Genomic DNA, 25037 nt, shown 5'->3' with positions numbered 1-25037 from the left:
CAGAATGAAAGGAGAGATCATTTTTTAAATAGAAGCTTTGGAGAAGCATGAGGTGAACTTGGAGCAGAGATCTGAATAGGTGGGGAGCAGGCTGTGAGGACATCCTGGGGAACAGCAAAGTCATAGCCCTGGACACTGGCCTGAACTGGGTGTGTTTCCAGGCGGCCAGTATGGCTGGGACAGACTAATGTAGCAGGGTGGACCAGAGGGCCACATGGTGGGTACTTCAGACTCTCCCCTGGGTGACAGTCAGAGCTGGAACTCGTGTTTGTGGACTTGGCCAGCAGAGCCACCCTGAAGTTCACATGTGGCCCTGGCACTGTCTGCATTGCTGATGGCTATTCACAGTGTGGGTTCAGAGAAACAGAACTGATTATAAACAAAGGGGCAGCATGGTAAGTTTTTGCATTGGGCATTTTCCATGTTCCATCAGCCTTCCCTTGTAAAGTCTTTGTGGGAGTGGAAATCTGTTTATGTGGGCTTGTAAATAGTATTTGGCTGAACCATATGGACCCATTTTGACCTACAGAAGTGGGCATTTCATCTGCATACTAGGTATTCCATCATGCTAGAGTAGTCATTTTCTCGGTTCCTTGGTTCTCTTTGTATCTATAGAATCCCTTTCCACGTTAAAAAAAATTAAAAAAATAAAAAGCCCTGGCTATTGGCACACTTTTTTCAGGGGAAACCCTTATGTGGGCGCTGTCTTCAGTCCCACCTCCCACTGGGAACCGAAAATCACAGCCGAGGCTCGCCTTGACTCCAGGGATCAGCCTTGCTCTCCCTTGTCCTCTTCACCTGGGAACAATGCAAAGCCCCCGGATTCCCAGAGCAGCACAGCTTTTGTCTGTTTCCCAGCTGAGCATTTGCTGGAGACTCTTTTCTGAATCCTCTGATTGCAGAGTCCGCAACCCCTCCCCTGGCCCCCCAGACCCACCAGCCTCTCCCTGCAGGTCCGTGGACCTCAGCCCAACGCGCCTGCACAGCCTTGCCCTGCACTTTCGGCAGCGGAGCTCCAGCCTGGAGTCCCAGGGCAAGCTCCTGGGCTCGGAAAACGACACAGGGAGCCCTGACTTCTACACCCCACGGACTCGTAGCAGCAATGGCTCGGACCCCATGGACGACTGCTCATCTTGCACCAGTCACTCGAGCTCGGAGCACTACTACCCAGCGCAGATGAACGCCAACTACTCCACATTGGCGGAGGACTCACCATCCAAGGCGCGCGCACGGCAGCGACAGAGACAGCGGGCAGCGGGCGCGCTGGGCGCAGCGAACTCGGGCAGCATGCCCAACCTAGCGGCGAGGGGTGGCGGCGGGGGCGCACCTGGGGTCTACCTGCACAGCCAGAGCCAGCCCAGCTCGCAGTACCGGATCAAGGAGTACCCGCTGTACATTGAGGGGGGCGCCACACCCGTGGTCGTGCGCAGCCTGGAGAGCGATCAGGAGGGTCACTACAGCGTCAAAGCGCAGTTCAAGACCTCCAACTCCTACACAGCGGGTGGCCTCTTCCGGGAGAGCTGGAGAGCCAGCGAAGAGGGCGACGCGGGACGTCTGACTCCATCACGCTCACAGATTCTGGGGACTCCGTCGATGGGCCGCGAGGGCATCCATGACAAGGGCACAGGGCGCACAGCTGTATCAGATGAGCTGCGCCAGTGGTACCAGCGTTCCACTGCCTCCCACAAGGAGCACAGCCGCCTGTCGCACACCAGCTCCACCTCCTCCGACAGTGGCTCCCAGTACAGCACCTCCTCCCAGAGCACCTTCCTGGCCCACAGCAGAGTCACCCGGATGCCCCAGATGTGCAAGGCCACATCAGGTGAGTGGGATGGAGTGGGCATGGCTTTGCACACTCACGTGCTCAGCCTAGGTGTGGATTACTAACTCGTCTCAAGGGCTTGGAGATTTTCTCAGAGGCTGCAGTGAGGAGGAATCAAGTAGTTGGTTCTAAAACCTAGCTGTCTGCGGGATGTGTGAGACTGGAGGTTTTTCAGCTCTCCCCCTTTTACCTCCTCTCATTCTGAGCCTGGTTTTGCTAAGAGTGACAAAGACCTCGGAGAGGGTGGGTCAGCACCAGTGGGTTGGGCCAACTTGCTCCCCTTTCAGCTTTCTCAGTGGGGTGCGAACTATCCTGAAGCCACTTCTCTAGGTAAGGGCAGAAATCCAAGTTAGTTGAAATGGTGTCTCTGGCTTTATCCAGCAAAACACACCTTCACCTTGGTGGAGAGTGAGCCATTAGTAAGGTAGAGACCTGGGTGGTACCTTGCGGAGGAAGGCTTGCTCTGGGCCTTGGCTTCTCGATCTGGCTGGTGTGTCCCCAGGTGGGGCGGGCCACGGACTGGAGTGCGGAGCGCGGCCCTGGACTTCGCTGTGACCATGGGGATAACTGCTTCCTCGCGATCCCCTTACTCTGGTGTTATGACAGAACCACAGTCCGTTTCTGGAAAGCGCTTTCAGATTTTCACAACCAAATGCAGGGTTCACCTCATTCTTGTTCTCAGAGCACTGAGCAGTGCAGAATTAGGTAATGCTTAGAGCCAAGGGCAGGAACCATGCTCTGTCCTAAGAAGTCACTCTCTCTTCCCACTCCTCTCCGAGACGACCATGGTGGTAACAACGCTTGTTCAGCAGACCCCAGGGGCTGGCAGGGCTCTGGGCACCTGCAGAGACTCACTCATTCACAGGCTCAGGGCTCATTAGGAGAGGGGGACTGCTTCTTGCTGAAAGTGGGAAAAGAAACGGGAACGATTTTGACACAAAAATGATTTAAAAAGTAGAATAAAATGAGAATCAGCAGCAGATGGAAGGACCTGCAAGTCAGGATTTGACTTCTGCCTGGAAAGAGGGTGACGGTGGGGGGAAAGGGGTGATTGTAAAGACAGAAAATGGGGGTCATGTTTGGGGACCTGAGATTCTGGGGGCCCGGAGAGAGCAGGGCAAAGGAGGACCGGCCGGCTGCCCTGTGTGCAGGGCTAATGCATTCCATCCCCATATCCCGTTGGCTCCTTTACATGGTGCCTCCATCAGATGACAAGTTCCAGAGATGATCATGGAAAGATTTGTTCAATCAGGAGAGAACCATGGTCTCTCCTCATGGTCCTACAACCATCTCCACAGTCCTCCTTCGTCTGTACAATAGCCCAGTGAGACCTGCTGTCGACCTCCCAGTGCGTGATGAGGGTGAATGAATGGATGCCATTCATGCCATTTTAGGACCTCGGGCCTCTGCAACCCTGTTAGAAGCAGCAGCACTCTGACAGAGAGAGGGCCAGGGGTGTTCAGGTTCCATTAAAATCTTAGCACTTGTGTAGTAGATTTGGTTTATTTAAAGAGATTTAGTTATAATCTTTTGGAACATGCTTTAGACTAAAAATTTTAAGAAGTATTATCTGAGATTTCCTGATGAAAAAGATTCCACTCCCAAGAAAGCAAAGGATATGCATTTAAGGAGGTTTTACTTCCTATTAAATTTTCCCAACTAGAAAAATTCTGCCCTTGTCAATAAATTCCCCGTAGTCACATTTGGATGAGCTATTAAAAGCCCCAGTCCCCTTGAAAAGTCCAAAGGGGTAGACTGCAAGTCTGAAACGGCAGAGGGCAAGCTGAGAACCTTTCTGTTCGAGACAAAGGCACAGTTTTGCCATTGGGGCCACACCTACAAATGCCCTAGTGTCCAGGGAAACAGGCACTCCCGCATTAGCCCTGCCCAGGACTCCCTCAGGGCCTGTGGGGGCGGCAGGTTCTGTGCTCCCGTGGAGGCTACTGCAGTCCTTGCGGCCACTTCCCAGTGGCAAAGCAGGGACTTAGGCTCCCAGGTTAGCTGAACTAGGGGTGCAGCTGCTGCGTGGTTGGGGAGATGTGACTGGGTGAATGTGGGGGAGGTGCATGCTTCCACTGTGTGGCCCTGCTACAGGGTCATACCCAGCATCTCGGGAAAGAAGCCCCTTCACCTGACCGGTGTCTGACCCCTGTCTTTCTGCATCGCCTACGTACAGCTGCCTTACCTCAAAGCCAGAGAAGCTCAACGCCTTCGAGTGAAATTGGAGCAACCCCCCCAAGCAGTCCCCACCACATCCTAACCTGGCAGACTGGGTGAGTCCTGTCAGACCTTTCATCCTCTCCCAGGTTCTAGAATGATCCTCAGCCTTCCTTGTCAGTCAGGAAGAGTGTAATGAGTATGAGATCCTAGTAACAGAGGGTTTATCTGTAAAAGAATGATGAGTGTTCTTCATTTCTGGAAACTTCTTCCTTCCTTTCCAAAGAAGCCTCACGGACTGCCCCTTCTACTCCTCTTCTTTCCATCTGTCCCTTTAGATGGAGAATTCTCTCTACCGTCTTGTAACGTAGGCAGTGGCCCCAGGAATGTGGGGGAGGTGGTACCGCCAGTCCAACTGCGCCACCTTGGTCAGAATTCCAGGTGGCATGTGAGTTGGGTTCTGGTTCTACCAGGACAACTTCCTGATGCCAGGCATGAAGGAGGGAGGGGAGAGAGACCAGGGTAAGCACCCTGTGTCGGCCCCGGTCCCGTGTCTGACCTGCTCCTCAGGGTGCCGCTGTTTGGTATCAGGATGCATATTAAGAAAAAAGGCTCAAGTCCTGTCTCTGTCCTGGCCAACCGCTTAATCGATACACAAAAGGGATCATGTACCTTGAGACCTTTACGTGGCCCACAGCAAGATAACAAAACCAAGACACAGCCCCTTTTATAGCTTGCAGTGTACACGGACACCAGGGTCTCAAGGGCACTTAGGCTGTGCGGGTCTGCTACAGAGTCTGTGGGTGCGCAGAGCCTGCTTTCTGCTCGGTTCCCGCCTCTTCTGTTGCTCCTAAGACATCACCTCTAAGTGGTTACGTACTCCCAATGCCTGCTGGGAGTTAAAGGGTCCCTTCCTCCAGATCTAGTGAGTTTCTCATTTGCTGGAGCATCAGTGGGGATGTCTGAAAAAGTCTGAAAGCTCTGTGAGTTGAATCATTAGAAAACAACAGGACCAGAATTGGTTCCACTGATAGCATTTCTGACTCTCGTGCTTGGCAGACATTTTTTGTTCCTGCAAATATATCTGTAGTGATTTTAAACCAGGCTTTATGGGGCCTTCATATTTGACAGAAGATAGTGGAGCTAATGTTTATTAAGTGCTTGCTTTGTACTCAAATGCTGGAAGCTTCTTCTAATGTATATGAGCTCACATAATCCTCACTGCAACCTCGCTCAGGAAGTAGCTGATCTTTTAGTTTTATAGACAAGGCTAACAGAAAGTAAGTGCCTTGCCCAAAGTTACGGGCCGGATGGAGCTGGAATGTCAGCCCTGCACTCTGTGACCCCAGAGCCCTCTTTCCACCAGGCTGGTGGTTCTTCAAGTGCGGTCCCCAGACCAGCAGCATGAGCACCATGGGGGATCTTGTTAGAAGTGCAGGTTTTCAGGTTCATCCATGGCCTACTGAGTCAAAAAGTCTGGGGGTGGGGCCTGGCGGTCGGTGTTTTAGCAAACCCTCCAGAGTCTTCTGATGCCCACTCCAGTTTGACAGTGTTCTTATGTCCACTCCCACTTCTGGGTCTGGTTTTGGGGCAGCAACTTCCCTTCTGTCCTTACTGCAGACCATGCAAACACCCCGTTACACACCATCCACACCCCAGCTCTAGCTTGTGTGGTCTGGCAGCTGCTGCTAGGCCTAGTGCCCGACTCTCACCAAGATCAATTCATAAAAAAAACAACTGATCTTCTGTAATCTGTGGCCCCTCCAGTGGTAAACCATTTCATCTGAATAAGGGACTTCAGATTCCCGGCTCTTTCTCTGAATCCTCCAGATTTTCTGGATCATGCCCAGTCTCACAGGATCCAAACAGATTTATTTACCTGACAGCAAGCTTGGAAATGTATGAGTCCCCTTCGCATGCCTACACACTTGACCTGATCTTAACACTGCCTGTGTCTCACCACACAGAGCTAGTGAGGACTCAAGAAATGTGAAACAAAAAGATATTTTGGTCCTTGTACTAAAACTTTTATCAGTTTGAGTTGAATGATCATTAACAACTATTCTCTGTGAAGGGACAAGAAAATGAGAAATGGGCAGAAAGCACCAAAGCTGCCTTCCTAACAAACTAGAGAGGTCTTTTGACTCCCTCACGGGGTTGAAAGTCCTGCATGACTTACTAGTCACTAACACTCGGGGGTGTATTCAACTGGTCTCTCCAGTGTTTCGATGAGCTACAAATCATGTCTGTGTCGGTTCCTCTCTTTAACGTGACCTCTCTTCTCTTCCTCCTTCTGCTTTCCTTTGTTCAGAGAAGCAACAGAACACTCGCCCATTATGGACGGGTCTGAGTCTCCAACTCACCAAAGTACTGATGAGTAGAGGTATTGTAAGGGAATGTTTTGTTCTTACAGCTCTTCCCCCTTCACTGCTTATAAGTCTGTGATCTCAGATGTGTTGCATATGTGTTGCCCTTGCCCATATCATAATTTCCAGAAGGAAACATCTGCATGGTGTGGAAGCCATTGTTTTTATGTCTGATTTCTGGATACATGTGGAACTATATGTTTATGTGTATGTTTTTACATCAGACGTTAGAGATTCTTATGCTACTTCCCAGAAAAGACCCCAGAGTGTATTTTAGATCTCCCCAGGTTCTACATATGTGCAAATACTTGGTAGATACTTTTACTCATTTAATAACCCATCCACGAAGAGAAAAGCATCGTGCAGTTTATGTTCCAAAGCACCACAGTCAGGCAGAGTTGATCCAGGAGCATCGGAAAATCTCCATGATTTCCTTCCAGCATTCTTGAGTGACAGGTGTATACTCTCCCAAATGCTGCAGGGTGGGTCCTGCTTTCCAAAATGTGGTCCCTGCAAGATACAAGAGCATCATCATCTGGGAGCTGGTTAGAAAGCTACACTTCTGGGCCTACTAAATTTGAATCTGCACTTTAACAAGGTCCCTGGGTGCATCGAATGTACTGCTGTGGTGGGCATAAGAACAGCAACACCGGGTCCAGGTCCTGTCCTCGGGGACCAGCAGAATTGGACTGGAAGATGAGACATTGAAATTAAGTAGTGTTTCAAGGGTTAACTAAAAAGATAAGGATAGTATTCAGAAGTGAATAGAGTTTCAAACAAATTGAACCCTCACTATATTTTAGGAACCATGCTAGAGACCAGAGTCCTAAGGGCTCAAGTTCAAATCACCAATTGGTAAACCTATCAGGATTTTGTATACAAGAGGAATAAGAAATTTGCAGCACTTATGCATGAAGTACTTGGAGACTTTGAACAAAGTGCTGAAAGGAATCTGAGGGGAAAGGACTTCTGGCTTCTTGTAGATGCTGCCTGATTCTGACTTCAGAGGCCGGGTGGGGGGTTGGCTTAGAAAGGAGGCAGCTGAGAGGCCATTCCAAGGGCAAAACACAGGTGCAGAAACAAGCAGGGTGTCTGGGGAACAGCAAAGAGTCTCGTTTTGCTGTAGAGAGAGAGAGAGCTGGACTTCAGTCTGAACACATTAGGAGAGAGACATGGAACAGTTTTAACTACAGGTCCCCTGAGTTGGCAGGTGAAGGATTAGGAAAACAGGGGCTTTGCCTTTAAGGAATGGTGTTAAATGAAAGCTGAGTAAATTTAAAGATTTTATTGGCTTTATTCACTGATTCGTGAATCAGACAGCATTCAGTCTATCGGAGACAAAGGAGCTCTGAGGAGCGGACCGAGTAAACTTGTTACAGGCAGAGGCAGCTGGAACAAGGAAGCCACTCTGGGTGAACAAGAGGCTTGGTCCCTGCAGAGCGACTTCCCTTCGGGGCCGGCAGGGGTCTCTCAGGCAGGTCGTGCACTGGGGCTGCCCCTGCAGGTTTCAGATGCCATTTCTGGGAGAGCCCAGACTGTAGTTAAGTCTCTGTCTGGGAGCAGGCAGTTCCATTTTGAGCCCATTGTCTTGTTTTGAACCATTTCCACTCTTTGATCAGACTGTCAGCCTAGCGGAGAAATGCGATCACCATGTAAAGCGTTAGCTCTACTCCCAGCTGCTGCTCTGGAGCTCACTGGCTTCTTCAGCGATCTTATGCAGCTGAGTCTCAACGTCCCCTAAGTGTCAGTCCAGGTGCAGAAGTGGTGTTGGTCACAGCAGCCTGTGGGACAGGACTTAAAAGACGGTAACCGTGCAGGCCAGTGAACTTTAAGGGTCTGGAGATTGCACAGGTGGTTTTATCCGGGTAGCCTTGCCTCACGTCCCTGTCTTTGGACACGGAGCCTGGATGGATGCAGAGTTTCCCTAGTCTGCGTTGTTAACCAGAGAAAGGGAGATGGATCTCCTGGGCTAGGGACTCTGACACAATAGAGGAGGCTGAGCGTGCCCCAAGGATCAGAGGGATTGAAACTCAGGGAGAAGTTTGGGACCAGCAGAACTAGAGAATCACCACCATCATAGCAAACCAGCAGTTGCTTGGAGGTTAGATGACGACCCTTTGCAATGGCCGGAGAGATATGGAAACAATGGCATTATCTTCCCAGGCCAGGGAAAGCAAAAGAGGTGGACAAAGGAGTCATAAAGAATCCTAGTGTAAGAATTAGGGGAAAAATAGAGAGGGAAGGAGGAATGGAAAGAAATGTTCTTGATCTGACATTGTGGGGGGAAGCAGTCTACTCTGATGTCAGCAACGTTTTCCCCAGTCACTTGATTGTGCGGTCTCCAGCTCTTGCACAGGACCAGAGGTCAGGTGAGCCTTGCTCATTGTGAAATACGCACCACAGTTCGACACCTCATGACCTGACAGTGGTGTCAGCGGTCGGGAGTGCCTGGGATGCCCACTGCTAAAGATCGGGCCAGAGTTCACTGTGATGAAACTGACAGGGGAATGTGATTATTTCTGTGATGTACATCTTCCAATACTAACTGGAATTATGATTGATAATACCAGAACATATCATATTTCTAGGAATTTCATAAAGTTTCTAGAATGCTCGGACTAGAAGTCTAACCCTTAGAATCCTTAATTCCTAGTGAAAACTAAGATGTAATTGTGAACTGTTTGTTACACTAACATTCTGTGGCTGGCAAACTTGTAATTATTATATTTCTTAATTTTTAGAAGTATGTTCTCCCTCACAGTAAATTTTTCAGTGTGCCATAAACCATGTTGACTGATAGACCTGGCGCTACAGACACCGGGGAGTGCCAACTCTGGGAAGAATTCTCAACCTTTGCCAGCTTCTGCCAGTTTTCGCAGGACCCACTCTGCAGACTCCACACACTGCAGGCTCCAGAGAGAGTAGCGTTTAGAGAGTGCAACCCTGCTATCTCCCAGAATTTGGCAAGTTTTTCCACTGACTTTTGTTTTCCCCAGTTGTTTTAAGGGAATAACTGGTAGCAGTTTACTGCAAAATCCCTTAGAGTCCCATCAACCTTGAGAGGGGCCCATTTGGGGGCATCTGTAAGGCCACAGACTTGACAGACTTTTGTTCAGGTCTTACAGTCTCTTTAGAGTGGAAAGGCAGTTCAGACGAGATTGGTTGCCTACAGGGCGGTGTGGCCGTAGACTGGAAAGGCAACTTGGAAACTAGACTGAGCACTCAGGTGGAGGAGGGTAGAGGAGTATGGTAAGAGTCATGTCAGTCCTATTGTCTTTTAAGTACCACTGTGTCTTTAACTTTGTATTAGTCTTGTGCAGTGAATCTTTTAGTGAAGCTATTTTGTAATCTTGAAGCCTTTTGGAGGATTTGCATGACAATTAAAATAGGTATCCCATTCTGTTTGATTGGGGGAACCCTTACTTTCAAGTGAATAACTTAAATCAATGCTGTGGTCTAATTGGAACACTCCCATAATGGCTGTTCATTTGTGTAAGAGGTAAACTGAAGTAAGCTCAAATGGACAGAAACTGATTTTTATTCAGGAATAGCAGAGGAGTTGAGATTCTGGAAATGCATGATATAGCAAGCTACAGGTGAGCCCATTGAGGGTTGGGGGGGCTGTATTTATGGGCAAGAATGAAAAGTGGGCAAGGAGGGTCCAGCCAGAGTCTAAACAGTAAATTCACTGGCTTGAGGATGGACAGAAATTCTTGGTGGATGTTCACTTGTTGGGAGATAAGTGTTGGTCTTCTGTTAATCAGGCAGGAAATTGGTCTCCTAGTTCTTAAGTTCTGCTTTTCTGAGGACACTTGGGTGGAATTTCCAATTAATATCCTCCAGTTCCACTTTAGGTTGAAATCCTGCCACATTTCTCCTCTTGATCAAGAGCTTTTGCAGAAAGTATCACTGATCAACCATGTTATCTAGGTGTTGTTTTCCTTCTGTTTTTTTTTTCCCCCTTGACCAAAGATGCTGTAAGATGCAGTATATGTCCCCTGGAGCAGAGAAGGGTCACCCACAGGTGTCTAGTCCCGTGGAAGAGGGAATGGCAAGTGGATTTCACGGGCATCACTGGAACAACAAGAAATGTCTACAAACAGTGTATTTGGATCAAAGTAGCTGAGTCAGGGGAACAAGGAAGTCCAGACTTGGGGATGGACAGGCTTGGTGGCTGGGGAATTGAGAAGAGCTATAAATTCCTGTAAGATAAGGTTATTTCATGTATAAGCCTGTGTTGACCATCTCCCTTTTGTCCCTGACATAAGTAACTCCATTTTAGTCTGGGTCTACGTTTCTACTTTTGGATCAAGTCCCTGTTATGGGGTGTTGATCACTCAGTTTATCACTGGGTATTTCTTCTGCATGGACTCTACCCATTTTGTTTATTTCTCTCCACCATGCCACGACTGGGCATCTTCCTTCAGGGTGAGATAAGTTTTCGGGGTTGTTAGCAACTAAAAGGCCACATTTGAGCAACTTCCTGTAGTGGATCGAAGTGGAGGATCAAGGGTACAGGTGTGAGGTGTCAGTATGAAACACTGGGCAAGCATTAATCTATCATGTTGTTATTTTTACAAAGACAACAACTGAGTATTTTAAAAGTCAAAACAAAGTGACAAATAGGATAGAAAACCCATGAGTCCAATCCCACTGGTAACCAGCTAAATAAATCAAAATTACAAGATGAGTCAGATTGTGCTTGACCTTGAATTTTATGTAATTGAATCTTGAGTTTCCCAAAAGTGTACCCAAGTACAAGTGGTGCCGACTACAGACACCTGCTTGTTCAGGGAGGAGGTAATCAAGTGCTGTCCTGTTCTCAAGGGCAACTTTAGCCAGAGAGTCTTGGAGATTTTGTTTGGGCAGCTGAGACGTTAGTGTAGAGTTGGCGATGTTTCCAAGGGTTAAAGGGTTTTGTGATCATAGCCTCATTTTGTACTCACTTCTCACCAGACAAGTAGGGATCTGCCAAAGGAAGTGAATCCTGAATGCTCCTGGTAAGTCCTATCTTAACTTGATATAAATTCAGCAGAGTTGACTAGTGAGGTATCTCAGTTTGCTATGGACAGGTTGTGGACAGTTAGGGGTATAGTATGTAACCTAAGCACATTGTCCATTTATGTGCCAGCCTAGGAATAGCTTAGAGTTTTAGTGTACCTGGGAAGTAACCTCTTAGCCTAAACCTCTTAGCCTAAAATTCCTTGCAAAGGTGGATGCTGCTGGTAAGGTTTTTTCATCATTGGGGCAGGTATGAGTTAGATAATCATAAGAACTTGGGGGTCACAAGTGTACTACGGTGTGCTTAGGTATTTTTGTCTAACTGAGAAAGTATAATTATAATCAGAGAAAGGGAAAAAGGACGCACAGGGAGGCTGGCAGCAGAAGTACACACTGTAGCTGACACCGAAGGGAATTAGGGTATTGTTTATGGTGGCATTAGGGACAGAAGAAAAACCAGTTACAAGAAGGACCAGGGTGTCCTACATCACAGGAGATATGGAGTTTCAGGTGGCAAATCCAGCGGCCTGGAAGGTTACTACCCTTGGCAGTCACCCGGGAGATGCAGATAAAGGTATTAGATATACATACAAGATCAAGGACCAAGGGAAAACAGCAAATAGGAGCAAAAAAGAGAAAAGTAGAAGAGTCCAATTCCCTCCTTGTGATTTCATAGTAAAGGAGAACAGTGCCAGAAATCAAGCTTTCATGTTCTACAGGCCTGGTTAAGTGTTTCGGGTAGCTGTCCACATCCAGCGCTGCCTGCTCTGGCTGTTCGAAGATTCTGAGTGTGAGATCACCGATGGCCTTCCTAGTCCCTTTAGGTCTTGTGACTCCTTAAATTAGACACAGATGCCTTCAAGTTTAGCTGCACAGGAATTGGTGAGCAGTACCAGGAAAGGTCTTTCCAACACAGGAAGAGGGAGTCCTTTAAGTTTACGACTTTTTCAGGAGTGGTATTCTCCAGAAAGTAGGTCATGAGGGGAATCAGATGTCAGGATGTATTCTTGTTCAGCACAGGCTTCTTAAACTTTTGAGAGATGTTTCTGGAAGTAGAGAACAGGTAACTAGCAATGTTTCGTAGGTCCCATGTGCAATGTGATGATCAGAGTATGGGGACGGAGGCAGATGCAAGGTCCTGCAGGGTACTATTTTGCAGGGAACAAGCTTATGTTTTTCAAAAGTTAAGGAAGAACAACCTTAGATTTTTTGGACCAGTGACAGTACCTTGGTCCAGTGAAGTTTCTAAAACTCACAAAATGTTCCTAATTGGGTTTTAATGATGCCGCACGAGTCACTGCTACTAGTCCTGAAGACTAGTCCTGAGGATGATATGGGCAATGCAGCCTCTATGTAGCTTAGAAACAACTCTGCAGTGTTCCTGGATTGCCTGACCAGTAAAGTGAGTTCTGAGGTCACTATGGGAAAAAAAAATCCCATGTAGGGATGATGTTTTCAACTAAAATGTCTTTGCTACAAAAAAGATAGTTGCTTATCAATAGGGAAAAGCTTCTGCCCAGTGAGAAACACACAGACCATGACCAATCCATATTTGTTCACAACAACTGTGCTTAGGTCAATCAGGACAGTTTCTCAAGATTTAAACATCAAACCAAATCTTAAGTGCCTTCCTTGATGGCAAATTTTGTAACAGAGATCACAAACTTCTTTGACTAGTAAGCCCAGGTAGAATAAAAGCTGTACTTCTCTGCATTATAGTAAAGCTGGTAACTCTGAATACATATATATTTTAACTAAACTAACAAACTTAAACTAGCTTTTATTTACTAAATATTTACTTTAGATCACATAAATTTGAAAAACATCTGAATTAAGTTTGTATATTTCAGAGCATTTAGAATACTTAATTTGATAAGTACTTATTTTTCTTTAAGCCAATTAAATAGGGCTCATTTACAAACTAATTTTGGCAATACCATCCAGAAGTAGAAAAATAGTACACATTTATAATATACATACATAAACATATAGATGACAATTTTCATTTTAAATATTAGCCTTGAGACAAGTATGATGATGTAAAACTCATTAAAAGAACAGGTGGATGCAAATGGTGTTTCTGGAAGAAATTTGAAGATTTCATTTCTTCATTTAAGCATTAGATCTCTCAGAGCCAAATTAATAAAATGCGTAAAAATTTTTGTGAGGTTGGCAGGTGATCTAGTATCAGTCTGGTGTCTGTTTTGTGACCAACTTATCCTAGCATGAGTCTTAGAGTTAGCCGGCAAACACTCTCACAACTTTTAGGTGCCCAACCTATGGCCATCAGTTTTGCAGCTTTGGCTTCTAAGATGCCCATTAACCAGAGAACTATTACTCCTTTACCTCATGTGCACATTAACAGAAACCAGCAGTAACCAAAGAGATGGTACTGTGGACCAGCCAAGAGAAAGCCTTAGGTGTACACTGCCAGCAGTTCCCAAAGTGAAACTGGATGGAACCCAAAGACCTCAACAAATGGGTGCTGTGGACTAAGCGAGAGCTAATGACTGGTGCTCTATTAGAGCCTCCTGCTGGTCTAGACTGACCCACTCACTGGGAAGCCGATTAGATTGCCAAAAACACAAAGAGAGCAGAGCTTGGGATCCAGAGGAACTCACCCATGGCCCTCAGAAATGGGGAGAAAAAGAATTCAAAAGATTCACAGAAACAAGAGTACTTGTGTTTCTTGTCCATGAAGCCATGACATAGCTCCTTAAGGTTCCACCAGTGCTACCAATCTGTTAAAAAGCAAAACTCAACTGAGTACACTTCAAGACCTTTCTGGCTTTATTCAGTTAAATTGTACCTTCATTCCTCAAGGAATCGAAAATCTTTACAAGAACAGAAAAGCAGTACTAGAAGCAATTCAGATCCCGCCTATCCTTTTTAGCAATCCCCAAATCTCCCTTACATGTCTCAAAAGGATTGCAAAAGGTTGTAAAGGATCTGGATTTAGGAAACAGTTGTTCCCTGTGCCTTTAAGATATAAATGTTCTGCCTGGTTTTCTCCAGGAGTTCTCCTTTGGGCTATCTCTTTGAAATGCAAACTTCAGGGAGGTAATTCTTAACAGAAAAAAAAAATTTTAACTTAGGCAAGTAAAAAATCTTAAGTGTCTTCTCTACAACTAGTAATGATAAGTTTTAGCCTTCCGAGCAAGTAAACTTAATTTTTTCCATCTTCCAGAACTGATTTGGACCCAACTCTTCTTTCTAAACTAGGAAGTTACGGCTCATGGCTAAGAGCAAAGGGGGGGCCAGGGCTTGCTAGCTGCCTTTCCATCTCCACCTCCACTCTTGCTGCTGTCCTGCCTTCTCCAGGGAAGACTGCCACCCTTGTCCTGTGAAAGCTGCTTGGCCTTGCTTTGGCACACGCCCACCCTTGAACCAGTGACGGTGGCTGGAGGAGTCTAGTTGGCCCACCTGAGGCACTTGTCTACCCTTGGTGAGAGTCTGGGGTGACAGCTGGCAGAGAGTACCTCCAAGACCACAGGACGTTCCAGAGGGACCCCATCAGGGTGCCAGCTCCACCCGCACGCCCAAGGAACAGCCTATGTCCATTGTGGGGTCCAAGTACTTTTTGCCATAAAAAGTTTCCCAATTCCTCAGGCACAATGGCAAAAGTCTGTTTCATTAGGGCAGATAAGGAGTTTGCAGGGTGGGTGTAATGCAGTCAGCCGTTTACCACGTAAACACTCTTCTGCGTCTGATGTCCACGGCTGCGTCTGTACATAACCAAGGAGCTTTGTCACTTCGCACCTGAAGCTGCATGTAAGCATTAGCCAAGGTTCTGGGCATGAGACTCTCAGTGAAGCCCACAGGATGCTCACAGATGCCTCAGGATTTTCCAGCTTTCGTTTTTTGGGTTTTTTTTTTTAAGGCAGATGAGAAACATTTACAAAATACAGAATGCCTTCATCCAATTATTCCTAGAGAAGTGAGCAAATCAAACAGAAAAGTGGCGACAACTGAATCATTTTGGATCATAAACTGGTTCATGAGGCTGCATTTAAAAAGCTTTTCTTGACCCACACTGGGGGCTCTTCCTGTCATCCATCCCAACCCTAACCCTAGCACTAGGTCTGGGGAGGCAGATCAGCGGGGGAGGGAATCTTCTGACGTTTTATGGAACATCCTTAGGGGGTTTCCAAAGAGACCTTTCTGCCCCTATTTGGCATATGCTCCAGGGAGGTCAAACATGAAGATCCCGCCTTAACAACACACAAATCTACTGACTCACAGTCACAGCCCAATGTCATTCACAGGGATGTCACTTCAAAAACTGAAGGCTGTGTTAAAGGCCTAGAGGTTTCATCCCTTCAGGAGTCAGCATAAATGAAAATACACTACTAGTAAGAGCAAAAAACACAAGAATGACACACAAGTCACTCCAGACCACACTGCAACTGTAGAAACGGAGCGCCCAGGTTAGCGAGGTCAGCAGTGGGCTGGGGAGAGAATGTGGGACTCCATCTCCTCGGGCCCTATAGGCTGCTCCCTGCTGAACAGGGGGCCTTCTGGGCAAATTCCAACCTTCATCTTGTCCTGAAAGAGCTAGCTACCATAGAGAGGGGCTCCTTTTCCTGAAAATGAGTCCTAGTGATGATTATCGGCTTCAACATACATGTCTGTGTGATCACTTCTTGATATGTAAAAATTCTTTCTACTCAATCTACATAGTGATACCTACCTTTAAAATATATATTTTAAGATTCATCTACTTTTAGAGAGGGGGAAGAGAGGGTAAAAGAGAGGGAGAGAAACATCCATCTTGCGTATGTCCCAAATGGGGACCAAACCTGCAACCCAGGCATGTGCCCTGACCAGGAATCGAACCGATGGCCTTTTGCTTTGTAGAATGATGCCCAACCTACTGAACCACACCAGTCAGGGCGAGACTTTTTAAAGTCTTTTATTTTCTATATACTTTCCTGTATATTTTCAATGTACCTTTTTAATAATCACAACACTTATTTAAAATAGCACTGATCCAAAGTTTTTAAAAACTGAATTCAAAATATGACTTCAGTTTCACTATGGGAAAACCTGACATTTTAAATATACTTCTGGGACATAATAAAAATCTGGTGAAATCTGGTGAAATCTGGTCAGCCCCAGGGCCCTAGGGAGGACAACCCAAAGCAACTGTTCAGTGGAAAAGGAATCCTCAGGGATCCAGCCCAAGGGGTTCTGTGCCACTGGGGCACAGGGGAGCTCCAAAAGCTCCCCAGAGTCAAACACACCACAGACCAATTACACCAGCACCTCTGGAGTGTGGCCCATAACTGAGTATTTTTGAGATTTCCCAAGTGATTCCAGCTTGCAGCCCAGCTGCATAAGGAAGTGTTAGCTCCACTCCCCTCCTTTCAGAGATGTTGAAGGTTTAGGTCCTCTTTACATGGATTTTTTCAGTCCACGAAAGCTTTCTATCTACTCAGCACTGCATCAGGCCTAGTTCCTCGTGGCCAGGGAAAACTGCTGACCGGTATGAAACCCTACATAAGTAAGCATGCACTTCTGAATGCAGGCAGGTAAATGCCATTCCCAACTAACCACCTTCTCTCCTTGGATTCCCTGTAGGAGCTACAGTGATAGCTGTTTCCTGGATTCCTCCCTCTATCCAGAACTAGCTGACGTCCAGTGGTGCGGGCAGGAGAAAGCCAAGCCCGGGACCCTCGTGTGAGCCAGCGGCCTCAATCTGACCGCATCAATGCCATTCTGAGATCACCTCACTGCCTCTCATTTGCCTTACCCAGACGCACTGTCACCCTGCACCAGCTTCGACCCTCGGCACTTTTCTTCTCCTGTCTCCGCATCCCCTCACACTCAAAAACCTGACTGAGGAGACATTCTGCAAGGTTCCGGTCCCACTGTGTGTCCCCTGGCTCTCTTGCCTACAGACAGCCAGGCACCTATCCTCAATGGCACCTTGGTGGCTTCCCCCTGCCATGACAGCCCCCTGGCCAGGAACCATCAGGGAAGCTGGCTGGCATCACATTCCTGTGGACAAGTAGCATGTACAGAAAACAGGAAAGGAGACTTACATACAGGGTGACCCAGAAAGACTTTTAAGCTGTGGCCAGCCTGCCACCTGGAGGCCAACCCAGCACTTCAAGAAGAGGAAGCCTGGTGGGAATGTCTAGTTGACACCTGACATATTCCTTGGCGGGGAGGGGGAGGTAATGAAGAATGAAAAAGGAAGCTTAACATGTCAGAGATACATCAGAGGATCACAATCAGTTCTATGCTGCCAAAGATTTAAAAAATTAAAAAATAAAAACAAATAAGAGGGGCCAAGAGGAAGACATTCTTTGTGCAATGAAATACCCTTCAAATTCTAAACTGCTACAACACACACGTCAGAGTCAACCATTTGTAAATTGTTTCCCCTCTCTACCCCTCCCCCTTAACACTCACCTTCTCTGTCAGTGGAGAGCCTGAGAACTGAGCTGATGTGCTGCTGGTAACGTCGGTGGGGCCTCTCCTGGCATGGCTGACGCGGAGCTGACGCGGAGCTCCGCGAGTCTGGACGTGAAGTGGAGCAGACCTGTGGGGAGCAGCGGAGTGTACTGTTAGCCTGTCTGTGCCCAGGACACAAAGCTGCTTTCCTCTTGGGGTTTGTAGGAAATGCAAGGTGGTGATGCCAAAAGTGGTTCTCTCAGTAAAACAACCAGTAAAAACTGCATCCTGTTTTTTCGCACAAGGTGTTTCATTTTACTTTTTATGGGAAACCAAGGGAAAAGCACATTGCAATTCATTCCAATGTTTAACTGTTGTGGCTCATTTTATGTTTGTTAGCACTTGTGTGACAAAGAGCTCAGATCCGACTTTGGTTACCAATGTGTCACTTACTCAACCCAACTATGCCCTTCGGTAGAAAGATTTTACTCACGTGTCTACTAGGCAAAGCAGGGTCGAAAACAATGCCAGCTCCCAGGGGGCCCATATGCTCACAGCAGCGTCAGCCACCTTGACGTACCACATTTGTCTGCAGGTACCAATAGAAGAAAGAAGAGCAAAAATAAGGTGGGGGAGCTGCACGTTTACATGTGTTTAAGCTGTGCTTAATACACAACTGGAAAGCCATCAATCTTCAAAAGGCCTCAGAACTACTTTTATAATAATAACAAGTGCACACTCTTAGTTGGGTTATTCAAAATGGCACAAACACGGTCTCCACAGAGGTGGTATGCTGTGCTTATTAGCGCAAGTGGGGAGGGGCGGGGGGATATTTTTTTCTCACTTGTAAGACTTCCTAAGGGAAAAGCATTGGACAGCCAGAGACAGGAGCTGGGGTAGGGGTAGTTTCGTGGGAAAGCAGGACTGAAGTTAGCTTTAGCATAAAGAGAAAAATCTTTGTTATTTAAGTATGTGTAATCCAAGAATAACAATAGACTCCACCAGACCAGGAGGGCATGGATGAGCACTATACAAAATAACTAACCATGGTGCACCCTCTGCTGCAGCTGGCCAAGCATGTGGACTCAGCAGGCTGGGACCGTCTGGACCCTTCAGGACCTGGTCTGTGAGGCTCTGCCTGAGGCCGGGTTGGTAATACCAGCTTGTGGAAGGGATTAATATTCCCAGAACACTTTAGGGATGAACCTGGAAGGATAAATAAAACTGGTTTTAATGTTATTAAGTGGTTCTGAGGATTGATTTGGGGGGGGGGGCTGTGTTTTTGTTGCTGTTATTTCGATGGTAAAAGTACAAACAGCAGGTTTTTTCCCTTCCCAATTTGGAAACATTATACATGCGGTCGATTTTCTTTCTCCCAAAAGCTGACATATGGATAATCAAACTGAGCTATGTGCCAACAGGAAAGGTCAAAAGGGAAAGGTTACAAAAGAAAAGGTGATAAGGTTACACAATCGGTACAGGAGTTTGACATCAAGACTGAAGTCAATCAGGTCAAGGGTTCAGCCCAACTGGGTTACAAGGAATGAGAGATGAAAATTCTTTCTCAACACCTGGGTTCTGGATTCCGGGAGTGGAAAGGAGTGGAGTGCGAGGGGGATTACAGTTCAGACAAACATCACAATAGTCTGGTAGTAAAGACGGAGATTAAGTAAAACAGGTTTTACTGTTTAGCTGCGTTCAGTTACTACAAAGTGTACATAAAGTATTAGTCCTTGGAGACTGACATAATTAAGGAATAAGCAATGTGGTGGGAAACGATACAGTTATTGTACACAAGCATTTGCAAGCTCTTTATAGGTCCCTGTTTCTTTAAAACAGCAAGATGAACCATGAAGCCCCTGGTCTGATATCAAGTCCCTATTGGATTCTGTGGATACGTGTAAAAATGGCCTGTTTAGCCAGAAGACTGGTGAAAACACATCAGACTTTGTTGTTAGACAGGTGGGGTTTTTTATTTTATTATATGGAGGTGAATGTTGGAGAAGTTAAAATTCCACTTTGTTTTCATTCAGTATTAGTTTAGTTCTAAATATAGCAAACCCCATCCTGGTGCTATCAGATGACCAGTTACTGCTTAGTTAACTAGGTGTAAAGTTTTTCATATACATTAACGTCAACAGTTTATTACAAGTTGTGTAAAATAGACACTAGTTTAATAATGGGGGAAAAGGATTAGGTTGCTCCTGAAACTGACTGTAGAGCATGTAAAATGATTTTACTGGATTCTGTTCAACTGTAATCAATGAAAAGATGTACGTTGTAGACAAAATTGCAGAATTAAAAAAAATCTGCTTTTAATTTATTCTTTTTGTATTAAGAATTTGTATAGTACCTTTACATTTTGCAAAACAGTGTTGTCAACACTTATTAAAGCATTTTCAAAATGAAGAGATCTCAGTTGCTTCTTGGAGATTTTGTTTGTTTCTAAGTGATAAATGCTTAAGCATGCTCTGGAAATCTGTAACTCAGGTGCTTGTGTCCTTGCCAGGCTCATTTTTTTAAAGTAAATCTATAGATGCTCTTCTTTTTATTAAATTTCTTTAAAATTTTATTTTTTAATTACAGTGTGCATGCAACATTATTTTGTAGTAGTTTCAGGTGTACAGCATGGTGGTTAGACAAACCACCTATACTTCACAAAGTGATCCCCTGGACATTTTGGGTACCCACAATGTGGCTGACTCTCCCCGCTGTGCTCTACATCCCTGTGACCACGTTGTAATCACCAACCCATACTTCTTGATCCCTTCTCTTTTCTCGCCCAGCCCCTCCTCTGCCCGCCCCTGTGGTGCCCATCAGTCTGTTCTCTGTATCTGCAAGTCTGTTTCTATTTTTTTTGTTGTTTATTTTGTTCTTAGATTCCCATGTAAGTGAAATCATATGGTGTCTGTCTGACTTATTTCACTTAGCATAGTATCCTCTAGGTCCACCCATGCTGTTGGAAATGGTAAGATTTTATTCTTTTTTATGACCGAATATTATTGTACATGTATACTATAGCTTTTATATCTACTTGTCTATTGTGCAGATACTATTCTTATTCCCTTGCCTGACGTTGTAGACAAAAAGCTCAGTTCATCTAGGAGATGCTAATTCTTACTCTATTTTCATTACTCAGACAGATAATACATTCTCAATTGTGTACTTCTCCTACTCCACATAAGGCTGTGAGATTAGAGATCAAATCCTTCTCAGGGTGCTATTTTAGTATTTGTATTGCTCTTCACTACCACCAGTTACCTATGTGTGCCAGGCATGGGTACTGTTCCCACAGAACAGCCCTGGGGAAGAAACACTGAGGAGGGGCCCTGGGCTGTGGAGGTCAACCTTAGTCTGTTTCCCTGTGGTCCCTGGTTCTGTGTAGGATACACTGGGCCAATCAGGGAGCCAGGCAGGATGCTCAGGGTCTTTACCTCCACTGCTGTCCACCTCTGTGCTCACACCACAGCTCTAACTCTGCAAGTATGAAAAGTCCCATGTTCATGGGCAAAAAGGTAACTGGCTGACTTCAGAAGAGATGTGCTATAATTGAATCCCCACCTCTTAACCTAAGCTGACATACATCTTATCACTAGCAGGAAACTAGAATCTCACAGCTAAGAATGTCCTTGGATGGAAGAGCCCTCCCCAGATGGAAAGCCCTGCTGAAGTATCTGCCACCATGGCAGGCTAACCCCTGCCAAAAACGAGAGCAATCCACCGAGAATGCAAAGCATGTCTGGAAGTGAGCCCATTAAGACAGCATTTTATATTTCCTAAAGCCTCTTGGGAAAGCAACCAGGGCCCCTGTATCTCAAGATAATCTACACTCATTTCAAACAAACAGGGATCTTCTATAAGTCTTTAAAAGTAAGTATGTCACAGCTCAGAAAATAAATCTAGCATCACTCATTAAGTTCTAGCACATGATAGCAATTTATACAGAGCAGGATGGGACTTTCCATTTCTTCCCCACCCCTTCCTACCTTTCACCCGCCCCCCCCCCCCACTGCCCCCTTACAAAGTACCAACAAGGCAATTCCAGTTATCTTGGTTATTAGAGAACACAAAAGAAACCACCAAAGCCTAAAAGGATGCATTAGATATAGCCAGGCCTTTTCTTTCTCCCACAAAATCAGGTCAAGAAAACTCAAGACATAAAATTCTCTCTAAAAGAGGGGCATCAGAAAACCACAGACGAGGGCTAGCAAGCAGGCACTGGTCTGTAGTTGAAGTCATTCATTGCATGTTCTGTGCTACGTCCAGTCTTCAAAAGCTTCCGGTCTGAAGTATTAAACAGAACTGGTACATGGCCACAGCATAGAGGGAGGTCAGTTCACCAGCGTGAAACAGAAGGAAAGGATTAAAATGAGTCCCAGGGGTAAAAGATCAACAAGTGTGTAAACAGGAGCTCTCACTGATTCCTCATTCAAGGAGGTGGCTGGCCAGAGATGGCAGAGAAAAGCCGAAAGAACCTGCAGAGCTACAGCCTCTGTGGCCTGGGACAAGGCCATGCCTCCAGCACGTCAATATCTATTCAGGCAAGGGGGCAGGGGGCCTGGATTGCAATTCAGGAGTATGAACAGTGAGCAAATTATTTGATACAGCTCACTCATTTATAGTTGCCCCCAAGATTTTTTTTTATCTGAAACTTTTTTCTTCTTCCTAAGTCCCACCAAATTAGAATTATCCTTTTATTTCTCATTCATTCATCCATTTTTTATCAAACTCACTCCAATCATGCTTTCATTCCCCCTGTTCTACCAAAACCACTCTTGTCAAGGTCAAGGATGACCCCTACAAGGCCAAAGTCCACCTGTTTTCACTTTGTGTGACAGCCTATCCCTCTTAAGAGCTTCCTTGAACTCCAGGTTTTCCTCCTTTGAGTACAGGACTCCTTTCCAGTCCCCTTGGGAGTTTTTCTTCATCTCCTGACTTCTTAGCAGTGGAATGACCCAGGGCTCAGTTCTTGGGCTCCTTCTCTCCTGTATCCACAGTCGCTCTTCTGGTAGCTCTCATGTCATCTCGTGGTTTTAAAGGTCATCTCTGTGCTGATGGCAGCTACACTCATCCCTACATCCTGGACCTCCTCTCTGAAACCTGTACTTCCTACCGCCTACTCAACATCCACACACAGATGTCTGACATGCTAATGCGTCCGGAACTGAATCTGACCCTCCGTCACGGCTGCTGTATTAAAGATCTCCCTCAGCCCCGCTACAGGCAGCTCCAGCCTTCCAGTGCCTGGGCCAAAAATCCTGGACTCATCCATGATCGTTTTCTGTCTCTCACACCTCACGTCTGCGGTGAAACAAATGAATGTAAAATCCCTGCATTTAAAAAATTTAAGTGATATTTGGGGGTGCAGGGTGGATGGCTAGAGAAAAGAAAAGGTAAGTTATATAAGGTGTATAAAATGATAAGAACACAGGAACAGTGGAAGATTTGGCCTCAGACAAGCAGGAGGAATACCTTTTCCTCCAAGTCAGGCAAGAAAAGCTGCTGGCAAGAGTGGAAGTGCAAAGAGGCCTTAATCTTGCTCCAGGCTCACCCTGCTGTGAGAACAGATAGGTGAGACCACTCTCTGGGTGAGAGGGACAAGAGGTGGTCGGGTCAGGATGGAGCGGAGTCACGAGGAAGAGGTTGTACGATAGAGCAGCCCCAGAGGAAATAAAGATGGAGGATGTCCTCCAGGCCTCACTTAGGGCCGAGCTGCCACTGGACACTTGGTGGCTGTGAATTCCCTCCTGGCACTTACTAGCCATGGCCTGGGAGGAGACTGATGGAATGACACAGGTTTAGGTTTTATAGTGTGGCGTGGCAGAGGGACAAAAGGGTAGAGAGTCGAGGTCCTGGTGAGAGTGACTGAAATGATGACAATGACTTCTAGATGGACTAGATAGAAAGTGAAGCCAGAAGGTGCTGACAAAGCATCAAACAGAGGAATGAACAGGATGACTCTAAGAGACAGAGAAACAGCAGAGTTGAAATAAAGGAGTGAGGGAGCAAGGCCAGGGCTTCATGACCGGACAGTAGGTAAATACTTGTTTTCCCACAACCTTGGCTATCCCTGTGTGGAGTGAACCATGCAAACTAATAACTGAAAAGTGGAAAAGTCCCTCTGTCACGGTGACACATGCTAGTGAATGTCAATCTGAGCTTGGGGTTGCTGGGGTGAGCACCTGGGTCTCATTCGCTTTGTGCAGGAGCTGTGAATCTGGCTGCCTATTTCACTGAAGACCAAACCCACACCAATTATTTTAACAGAGATTTCAAAAACAAAAATTGTTAACCAGATTGTGAAGAGGTGACAGCGGGAAAGGAGGACAGTGAGATGTCACAGAGATGATAAGCACAGGAAGCAGCTACTGCTCTTAGGAATGGGAAACAAAGGCAAGGGATTATTAGGAAGTAGAAGCTTGTAGGTGGCAGCCCAAGGAGCTGGGAGTCAGACCTGAGGAGTGGATGCTGCTCTGCTGGCACCTGTGCCCTGGGACCTCAGCAGGACCCTAGAGCCAGGTTCAAACCTCCATAGCCGGGGCACTGTCTGACAGTACTGTGATCTTTGAGTGCAATGACAAAACTGTACAAGTGTGGAAAACGTTGAAGTGGCACCAATTCCTCCTTCAGGAAGTAGCTGTTGGCAGTGGGCTGCAGAACCAAGGCTGTGGCATCGCTATTAGGGACAAAGCTAACACAGAGCAGCAGATCCCATCTTCCTTCCTCTGGTTCCAATCTCTCACATGCTTACTACTGGTGGAACCACCTCACAAAACGCCAGCCAGCAAAGGAGAAACGTGACCTGCCTGCAGTCTCATCATCAAGCAGAGCGTGGAAGGTGCAGTGGGAGCCGAGAGCGAACAACTTCACAACCAGCACCTACCGACCAGCAGTCTAGCTAGTGTTTCACCTGAGTGGTGGGTGGTCAACTCACTAGTGGTTCCCACGTTCCTAGTCAAAACAAACTCAACGGCTCTAAAATCTGCTATTATATAAAGGAGAGGCCAATTTCCAAAGTTTAGATTAAAACATTTTTTTTACAAGGACAAAAAACACATGTACTATTCTGGCCCATATTAGTGTCATGTGAGTCACTGTCTTAGAAAAAATTGTAGTATTAACAAGTCAAAGCATATCAAGACACTTCCCCCAAATGATAAAATTGCAATTATGCATTTTCTCATATATTTTTTATATTCATGATAGATACTAAGAAAACAGTTTACTTCACGCACAGCCATTTTTTACTCTAAGGGAAATTTGAAAATAACACCTAAAAAGTGCATGGCATA

The 25037-nt window shown here is 46.2% G+C and overlaps 1 protein-coding gene and 1 pseudogene across 4 annotated transcripts in view; one reads left to right on the top strand and one right to left on the bottom strand.

Moving 5' to 3' along the window:
• Positions 1–20158, top strand: part of FRMD4A (FERM domain containing 4A) — a 582202-nt gene extending 562044 nt beyond the window's left edge. For 3 of the 4 annotated variants that reach the window (XM_045857669.1, XM_045857668.1, XM_045857671.1), the window contains exons 21-23: positions 903–1822; positions 3999–4095; positions 16927–20158. In XM_045857669.1, coding sequence (XP_045713625.1) covers positions 903–1822; positions 3999–4095; positions 16927–17029 — 1120 coding nt within the window. In that variant the 3' untranslated portion in view covers positions 17030–20158. The remainder of the gene's footprint in view (positions 1–902; positions 1823–3998; positions 4096–16926) is intronic. The other variant, XM_045857670.1, reaches the window with a different exon arrangement.
• The window catches only part of LOC123831088, a 32014-nt pseudogene continuing 25214 nt past the window's right edge, over positions 18238–25037 (bottom strand).

Source organism: Phyllostomus hastatus, unplaced genomic scaffold (assembly GCF_019186645.2).
Source record: "Phyllostomus hastatus isolate PE091 unplaced genomic scaffold, TTU_PhHast_1.1 phas_scaffold_1674, whole genome shotgun sequence".
In the NCBI taxonomy this organism is placed as follows: Eukaryota; Metazoa; Chordata; class Mammalia; order Chiroptera; family Phyllostomidae; genus Phyllostomus; species Phyllostomus hastatus.
Note: the sequence above shows the minus strand (reverse complement) of the source record. Positions and strands in the feature narration are given on the sequence as shown.